Source organism: Temnothorax curvispinosus, unplaced genomic scaffold, assembly GCF_003070985.1.
Source record: "Temnothorax curvispinosus isolate PA1 unplaced genomic scaffold, ASM307098v1 QBEX01016545.1, whole genome shotgun sequence".
NCBI lineage: Eukaryota > Metazoa > Arthropoda > Insecta > Hymenoptera > Formicidae > Temnothorax > Temnothorax curvispinosus.
In genome coordinates, this window is record NW_020226325.1 from 282,324 (window position 1) to 292,361 (window position 10,038).

General features: G+C 37.6%; 1 protein-coding gene across 1 annotated transcript; it reads right to left on the reverse strand.

Moving 5' to 3' along the window:
- Window positions 1-5,135: 5,135 nt before the first annotated feature.
- Window positions 5,136-9,454, reverse strand: LOC112466765 (exosome complex exonuclease RRP42-like). The gene is made up of 8 exons (XM_025035050.1): window positions 9,319-9,454; window positions 8,649-8,910; window positions 8,469-8,570; window positions 6,717-6,916; window positions 6,482-6,647; window positions 6,212-6,406; window positions 5,853-6,008; window positions 5,136-5,758 (listed from the first exon to the last, which is right to left on the reverse strand). The coding sequence occupies exons 1-8, from the start codon at window positions 9,324-9,326 to the stop codon at window positions 5,654-5,656; spliced, it is 1,194 nt and encodes a 397-aa protein (XP_024890818.1). The 5' UTR covers window positions 9,327-9,454; the 3' UTR covers window positions 5,136-5,653.
- Window positions 9,455-10,038: the final 584 nt, after the last annotated feature.

Genomic DNA, 10,038 nt, shown 5'->3' on the forward strand with positions numbered 1-10,038 from the left:
AACTCTGAATTTTCTGTAAATAGCTATTAAGTATATATAAAAACAAAATAGTACGCTTCCCTAGAAAGTATAGTTATATATCGAGCACGCGATTTGGATTTTCGAAGGAGCCAATGGGTTAATATCGCGTGCCACGATCCGCGAAATAAATCTCACGGATAATTCTCTCAGGATCTTGTTAACGCACGCGCTTCGCGGTTGGTTTTTTATTTATTTATTTTTTTTTTGGTAATTGATGCGACGCTCATCTCTCTCAGACGGTAGCGTGAACGATTCGCGAGAATCCTTGCCGGAAATGAGAGGAGACGTCCGGATTCCTCGCGGCGGCGTCGGGAATGTCTTTCTCTCTTTTTCTCTCACATTTCACGCTACCGTGTGTCTCACGTACGAAGGAAAGTAAGGATCGACTTTCGAGAAATTCGCCGCGCCAAGCGTCACATGTTGTACAGCAATCGCACGCATTATCAGCTACGATCTAATTCATTGTCGTTGTAAGTCATTTACCTCTGCGTCGATGTTTAATCGTCTGATAACGGTAAATGCGCGCGCGGATTAAATTATCCTACCTGTCGGGGCTACCTGTAAGGGTAAATAGGGAGAGTTGAAATGCTTTCGATAACAATAATGTATCTCAATAAACGTTGATGATCGTTTTACAGACATTGAACATATATTTCTTCCGTACTAGAACACACTTATCGAGATCACTGTCGCGTTCAATCGGTTTACTCGGCGGGTCCGGGTATCCTCAATAAAACGATATAGATAATCGGTTGTGCCGAATTGAAATTGATCGCGCTGAAGGGGGTAAGAACCGCGCGCGTACTTACGCATTTACTTATCTCGTTTTCGCATTTTTCAATTCGCGGCCGAAGGGTCGGCGCGAGGCTGATGGCGAAGCTAACGAGAAGCGGAATGGGAATCGCGAGATTAATCCGAGCAGCGCACTCGGAACAGCCGTCTCGCATACAACCGATTTCTTTTTACTTTTTCTTTTCCTCCAAATGTACCTCGACATTTGGCGCATACACGTACGATATATATCACATCCGTGCCTATATATGTATAATATATGTACAGATGCAGGTATATTCGCACCTACCGCTACTTACAGCGGCTTTGAGCTCGAGGCGGAACTCGAGATCATTTCAGTTCCGGTCGCCGGTTGCATGTTTAATCAGGGCGGAAAGAAAACGCGAGTATGCGAAGAGAGGCTGTAAGGGAGCTTGTTTAGATGAGCGACAGGAGAAAAAAGAAGCGAGATATTTGTGCTTATGTGATGGACACGTGCAGTAACGACATGCCCGCTGTGCGATTACTGAGAATTTGTTTGTAGCTCTCGGGGATCTCTGTTGTTATCTAATTTTACGGGGTACGGCGAGGGATCGTCTCGTGTCGCCGATTGTAAAATTACTTAATTAATTAAAGTAAGCAGCGAGTAACACACAACATTATTTATTGCGGTTAAAGTGTGGTGAATTTTAGGGAAGTTATGCTACTACGTTTCGCCGAGTGCAAGATAAGAGTTAATAATAAAGAGGAGGAGAGAGGAGATAAAAAAAAAAACAGAAAAAAAAGGAGGATTTGTTTCTCACGTGCAATCAATTAACCGAGTGTGAGAGAGCGACACTTATATATAATAATCATATGGACATTAAAATTAAAATAGCGGTAATGAGTGTGGGAAGAATTAAACTGGATTTTGAACTTGCGAAAGTCTAATTAAACGTTAAATAAATAAAGTACACGATTATTCACAGCTGTCGAACGAGAGTGTGAATCGATTCTCTTTTTTTTTCTTTTTTTTTCTTTAGTTCGTTCACCGCTACCGCTTTCGATCTGCACTTTTTCGAATAGTCGTTTTTTTCCATATCCATCGCCATCCGTCGTTTTACTTTCGCATTAGACGCGCACAAGAAGTTGAGATAGTTTTTAATGCACCGATTTTTCAGTCGTTCAGGTTCCATGATCTACGCGCGAAGAAGATACACGAGAAGTATATCTCGAACGAAGATTAGGTCCAGACGTTGCTGGACACAATTTAGCAAATTATATACATACATATATATACATATACACATATATATGTATATATATGTGTGTGTATAAGTAATTATAAATAAAAATATAGGTATACATATGAATGCGAATATAAATATGAACATAAATGCAACTATAAATATGAACATATGAATATATAAATATAAATACGAATATACATACATGAACATAAATATATAAATACAAAGACAAATGCAAATATAAATAATATAAATACAATTATCAATATAAATTAGTTATAAATACATACACAATTATCTTATAAATATAAAAAGTCGTCCCGTTGTAATTAATGCAGTGAAATATTTCGCATTAAATAATCGGGACACATTTTTTTCCTCCATATATATAGTATCGTTATCGAAGTACATAAAATACAAAGCATGCTGTATTTCGCTTAATGTAGGAAATATTTTACAGCATTCATTAAAATGGGTTACTCTGTATCTATAGGATATCTTAGAAGCCACGTACCCCTCGTTTGAAACCTCGTTATCTCGAAATCGTTAATCACGCAATTGTGTGTCGTCGAAAATTAAAGAATTTTGGCGAATTAGGCTTCGAGAATGTACATACCTTAATAATATATATATAAATCGTGTTGCTCGGCCCAACGTTCGGTGAATTTTAACAGAGAGATATTTTATTTAGAAGCCCAGTCGCGCCAAGATTATTTAATGCTGCAAATCAAAAAGAGATCAAAGTTCAGTCAACTTGAAAAATCCGACTGCATTTTAATGTCATCGAGTGCGCATCTCTTCCGAGGCACCCAATAGGCCAATATGAATATATATATATGTATATATTCATGTAATGCGCGCGGAGTAACACGTAAATAACGTAGCTTTAATAACGTACTTAAGAAACCGATAAACTGATTTTCGAGATTATGCTTAAATATTGCCTCCTCTCGGAGGTACATGCAATTACTCTCATATTGATAATTTCATAATAATCATTGATAAATTGCGATTTAGAATAGCGATTGACCTTCGTGAAGCGACCGATGCTTCAAAAAATTCGAGATTTAGGTTCGTCCAAGCTTAAATTTTATATAGCGGCAGATGATTGACACGTTGATTACTATATTATTGCATTATCGCGGTCCCTGGCGTTATTCCTTCAAGGAATTCGACTGTCTTACTTTCCCGGCGATTATCCCGCTCTTTAAATCGCGAATCCGATCGTGTTCCAATTTTTCTAATCCGACAAAGTACCTTCGTTCCGCCTGGAATCAGCGTGTTAATGACACAACGTGTGTTAACGTCTCGACGATAGTAATCCGCGAGTTCACTTATTGTTAGCGTAGCTTAAGGTTTAGTTTGTTATTAGAAATGAGGGGCGAGATAGTGTTCCACACGCTATCGATCCTTATTTGTTACTTATTAAATAAGCTTCGACGGTAGACAATGTAAAAATGTAACAGAAACGACGAGGGGATGCCGAGAGACAAACTTCCACCGATGCATATATGCATGTGCGTAAATGCATGGCCTCGTAAGTGGTCCTTCTCCGTTGTAGATCTCCGATTAAAACAAATCTAACGCGCAAGGCGCGATTTTAGATACGTAAGCGACGTATTTGAGTCACTTTTTATTTGCGAAAGGACGCGAACAATATTTCAAGACGATATTACTGCTCAAGTAAAAAAATATTCATTTTATGAATTATTTTAAATTATTTTTATTGATTTAACATATATTTGTTGGATATTTCTTTTTTTACTGTTATTCTATTATTTTAAATTAAATTTTTTATTCCTATATTTAATTTAATATCTACCTGCGAATAAACTTGATGTATAGCTTATTCATTGTAGATTAAAAATTGAGCATTCTCTCGCAAAGCCGACACACTTCCACTCTTTAAAAACTCAAGATCTTGTTCATAAAAACTGTGACTGGGCGTTTCATAATTTACTTATGGTACTTAATCAGAGTTTCCGACTTAAATGCGCCGCGCGATGCAATGACGAATGCATTCATCTCCAACGTTATTTTACACGCAAAAGTAATTTCGCGTCGATGGCCATGCAAAAATGCGATCCTCGGTCCTCGTCACGTTCAATTGTTTTCAATTTACGAACAAGAGTTAGAGAGAAAGAAAGAAAGAGAGAATGTGTGTGTGAAAGAGAGGTTCCTACATGTCGCTTGACGATGTCACCGCTGTTAAAATCGGACGTCCGATTTTCTCGGAAGCTCGCTCGGAAGCAACAATGATATTAAATATATATATATATTATATATATATATACGTTGACGAACTTGTAACTACACACACGATTATACACACTAGAGAACGATTATCTTGTAAGAATTACTTATGCTAGGACCTCTGTACAAACTATTAACAAATCCGTAAGAGGAAGAAAAAAAAACGCTGTGTATAAGAACAGAAATATTTATAAGAAACTAAAAGAAAAGATATCTTTCACTACTTTCAGCACTACTTTCAACATAATCATTGTAATAGCCACTCTATTTAAAGATCGTTAAAAAAAAAGAGAGAAGAAATGAAACAACGGATTTCGTTATCACAGTTCGAGCTTCGTGCGAATTTTCCCGCTTCCCTGCCCATTATATATAACGAACTGACTTCATGGAGGATATTTATACGACCGTAAGAATATCCTACTGTAAAACACACACAAAGGAATGCTATTGAAATAATCGCGTCAGAAATTATTTTTCTCAATGTTAATTCTTATGGACGAGAAGGCGTTACTTTCTGTACATTCGCTGGTCAAGCCGATTTCATCGCGCGCGCGCGCGTCATTTATCGACTTTGATTGTCGAACACTCAATTATCCGCCTGTCGAGATATAATCAAAGCAAGCGGATGATGTTTAGGATCAAAGAACAAATTGTCGAACACGTCCCGGGCGCGACGCGAGTTTTTCATATAAAAAAAAACCTTTAAAAAAATAAGAAAACGCCATACAGAGTCGGTAAATGAGCGCTGTTAAACTTCAGAGTCCGAAATTATTGAAGTTTTAAGAGATTTTTATGTACTTGCCCGAATTAGAAGACGGGACAATTATTATTGAATTAAAAAATAATAGTATATAGTTGAAATCTATACACATGTCTCTAGTATCATTTATTTGACTGATTCATTGCTCTACCATTACACATACACATATCTTTCACAACGCCTCATAAGAATTTTTTTTCAAAGTCCGTAATAATTTCCAAATTATGCTTTGCAAAGTTACACACACACACACACAAATACACACATACATACACAATTAATTACTGAATATTGTTACACTAGTAAAAAGTATGCTCTCGCAGCTTTATATGTAGAATTTTGCAAGTATGAAAAACACTACGAGTTTAGAAAAATTTCACGCAATTTTAGCATTCGTACTAACACTAAATCTTTTCAAAGAAATGTAGTGTGTAGTACACATGTGTATCTCTGGAAGACAACTAGCAGGCCCCCCTAAAAATAACACAGTTGCATCGTAACATTAGAAGTTATATAAATAACGAGAAACACTGCGCAACTTAACAAGTCCACAATTAAGAATCTAAAAAAAATATATTTGTATCTTCTGAAGTCCATGACAACGTCCACGCGCGCGTTATTATCTAAGAAAGCCAAATATAGGTTTCGTTTGGCCGAGCTTATTTTCCTCCTCCAATCCTTTCATAAGTGTTTCGTTTAGCTTGAGGCCAATATCCTTTCCAACCTGTAAAATCGAAAATCCAGATTCAAAGGCAAATCCTGAATAGTTCGCCTTCAACCACAGCGTGTAATAATCAATATACAGATACTGTTATTACCTGCAACATCTTAATCAAGGTACTAGGCAGCAAGCTACCGTATCCCAGCTTGACCACGGATGTCACCTTGCCATTCGGCATCACGGACATGAGGATACTAGCCGCACTGCAGGATTCTTCTTCCAACGTTGGATCTATCACGAAATTGTCTCCAATCTGTTAGAGGAAAGGTTTTTTTTCAGCGTACTAATTAACATTTTTATTAATTAAACATTGAATCTTAATTGCCGAAAATGTACAAAGTAATTAATAAAAAGTTACAAAAATAAGAAAAAATCGTATCTTTTTTTATAGAAAACATAATCTGCTACCATATCAACTCATTTATTTTACAATAATGATTAAATATTATTGCATACCTTGCATACTGTTACTACCAACGGATAATTCGTAACATCCAGCTTGATACAGTCGTAAGGATCGTCCGACACCTGAATATCCGGCTCGCCACCGTCGAGCATTGCTGTGATCACCCTCGGAATTTCAGTATTGTACAACGCCGCCTTCACCGCAGCACCCACAGCGTCGAATAGATTTCCGCCGCATTGAAGGATCTGGAAAGGTGAAGGAGCAATGAAGCAGACTTCTAAGCGCGGTCGTATCCAGTCGTATCGTCCGACAGTACTTACCAAGATATCCACGTACATTTTCCAACACTTCTTATGAGGTATTATACACAGCTGTTTCAAATCGAAGGCATCTGGCGTCTGATAAGCCATGGAAAGGACGTTACTTATCTCGGTCGCCAAATCGTCCCCGCCTTTGCCTTCGAATGCCGGCGTAGCGTTAGCGGAGCTGGAAAAGACAATCAAAAGTAAGTCACTCAACGTTAATCGAGAATCCGAGCCTAAGACGCATACGTACCAGTCTACGAAAAAGTCTAATTTGCCCTCATTTGGTCTTTCGGCATACGGCGTGTCGATCTCCAGTTTCACGCCGACCAATACATCCGTGATGTTGCCTATGCGTAATCTCGCTGATCCGTGCGCGTGCTTCATCAACCTGGTTTCGATCTCAATAGAACGATACTGATACCTGGATCGACCGTCGTTTCTTAGGTCAAGCTGAAATTAACAAATCAATTGTTACAATGTATAACTCAATAAGTAAAATGTTAGCAATATGCTGGTAGATTCGAGCAGAACAGATTGGCATAAATTACATTAAGCTTATATTCTGCCAGAAACCATTTATCATTTTGTAATCATTTAACCCTTTCCAGACTCCAGATACACATATATGTACCATCAAGTTTAAATTCAGGACTAAAGTTTAAAACAAAAATGAAAAACTTTTTTAATTCTTATTTTGTAAATATCCTTTTTATACATGTCTAATAATTCATTTAAGTACGAAAAGATACTAATGCACATAAAATACTGTGCATATAAAAACACAAAAAAGTTTCCCACCGTCTTGAAAGGGTTAAATCATACATTCCCTGTCAATGATTATTAAATGACAGATTCCAATTGGTTCTCGCAACCAATCTGTCATTATATTCTTTTAATATATTCTGTTACACTTCTGCTAGAATTCTACTGACAAAATTTGTAGCAGACACAAAATCTATTATCGAGATTCGATTAACCGGGTATAGAAACAAGCTAACAGAAAAATATTTTTCGAACCTAAATTTTTATTTATAATAATCTCTGAAGTTGCCTAAAATACAACAATTAATAAATCGGAGGTAATTATAGTGTTTAAGAATAAATACTGGCGAGTACGGAAGCGTGCACGTCGGATCGTCGGAAACAAAATTAACACGTGCACACTATGCACGTGTTGTTGTTGACGGATATACTCACGTCGACTCCATGCATAATAAACGTCTTCTCGCCCAAACTCAAGGGAGTCTCGGCCATCTCGTAGAAACTGACTTTCTCGATATAACGTCTATTCTAACTCGGAAACACGATCATGAATGTGGAGTACTTGTTATGTTTATACTGCTGTAACAGGGCAACGTAACCTCACTTTTAGGGAAACTCGCATCAGCGTGAGTCGACTCTCGCTATCGCAGCGACAACGAGCGACCGCGTTTGGTCCGTTTTTCAGGGCGACTTCGACCAAATTCTAATTAACTCGATGAACTCGATCGGCAGAATTCCTCACAGCAAAATTTCGAATTATATAATAAAATTAAATTAATAATTCTATTCGTATTAATAAAATGATATTAATCGACAAATTAATCGCGGATTTAACTTAATGAAAAAATACCTGAGGGATATGGGACGTTAATTATCAATCACGAGGATTATAATATAAGGACAATTTATTACTAATGACATTCTTTAACAACATCGTGTTTCTCATTTTAGTGACATTTAACGATGTAAATTAAATAATAACTATACAAGGAAGATATCGCGTTTTTGAGATTTATATAGGGGACTTGTCGAAATCGTTTACGTAGAATTGTTTGCCCTCCGTTTTGTATAAGGCATTCAGGTCCTTGTTGTCAGGATACATTTTTTGTCTCGACACCGTGATCTTCCATCCACCGTTCCTCGTCCAGTTCTGAAGGAAGCCGTATAATACATATAATAGAATATATGACGCGTTACTAAAAGCAGGGCGTTCAGTACGTTGAAATAGATTTTTGCATACCATTCTGTTGTACTTGAGATGATAATAGATACAATAGATTGCAAAGGTACCCATTGCCATTCTGGTCAGAGTGTGCCGCAGCACGTACGCTGATGTTTTACCCTACAAGAGCGAGAAATGTTATAAACTATTTGTATCACAAACGTATGTGTTGCCAAGCTGACTCTTTCTCGTTATTACAATAAACGGTTCCAGCATGTTCTGGACTTTGTTCATGGGTGCCATGTAGAATCGCCTGATCGGATTGTACATCTGTTCGTAGTAGCCTTTGGGCATCACCGGCTCCTCGGGCGCGAGTTTCTGAGCGTCCAACCACTTCTTCCTCCACGCCCGCTCCTCGTCCGTCATTCCCAGCATCCGCTCCCTTTCGCGTCCCACACGACGCACTATGGACATGGGCCTGTCCCCATCCATGGCCTTGGTGTCCGGGATCTCTGGTACTCTAAAAAGCCAATCACGACAAATTATGACAAATTACAATAATAATTATGTAAAGCTATTGTTAATCTAGGTAGGGTAACTAAACATTATTCTAATGTTGTTTCTTCGACCTTTCTACAACATGAAAAGATTGAGCGAAGACAGCTGAGTGAAATGTTGGTCCCATGACTTTGGATAACAAAGGAATTTATGCAAACAAGTGAAATAAGATACGGCTGCTTTTTATCATAACAAATTCTTCCGCGACTGCGGAGAAAATCTGATGCTTCAATATTACTTTAAAGTTACAGTGCATGAAAAACTGACGTATGTCAACATCAAAGTTTTGCCTCACGCATTGTTGACCTAATCATATAATTAATATATATTAGAGTACAGGATTTTTGATGAATATAATAGAATAACGTACCGCGCCATGATTTTTCTGACGATTACGTGGGTTCCAAGATCTTATAAACACCGATTATCAAAACCGACAGTGAGGTTAGCTCCGCTTACGTGTTGCATAACAACATCGACATATAATATAGCACTAGACGACTAGCCTGCAGTCGCAGTCTGCACCATCCTGGAACACAAAATGGTTCTCAAAATGAGAGAGATAGAGCGCATGTGCGGCCAATCTCTGTCTCTCTTCGATTCTTTCTCTTTTTCTTCCTTCTTTCCCTTTTTCTTTTCTCTCTCTTTTTTCTGTTTCTGGCGACTGGGGCAATGTTAAAATTAATAATAAAGCTATTTTTTAAAATTTATCAATATCCGTCGTTTGTCGGCATCTGAAACTTTCTCTTTCTCGTTAATTGGCTGTCGTTTTATAACAACATTCTAAAACCTTTTATAGTCTAATTCCACTCGAGAGAACATGCCTTACATTAAAAGATACATATATATAGTTAACACATGAAGCTATTTTTCAAAATTCAATTATCGTCGCCCGTCGGCATTTAAAGTCTCCTCTTTCGCGTTGGCTACCGTTTTGCGACAACATTCTAAAACTTTTTATGGAGTAATTTGCTTCGAGAAAACATGCCTCGCATTAAAGAACACATAACAATGTTGAAATAAACGTATTTCTCGAGATTCGTATAGTCGTGTACAGTATTGTTTGTCGCATTCTCTCATTTCGGAGCTT

Excerpts from the sequence above, each read along its gene's own strand:
- LOC112466765 (XM_025035050.1), bottom strand. Across the intron at positions 6,917-8,468 it reads ATCTCAAGTACAACAGAATG|CTTGACCTAAGAAACGACGG; the intron begins GTATGCAAAAAT and ends TGTTAATTTCAG. Across the intron at positions 6,009-6,211 it reads TGGTAGTAACAGTATGCAAG|ATTGGAGACAATTTCGTGAT; the intron begins GTATGCAATAAT and ends TTCCTCTAACAG.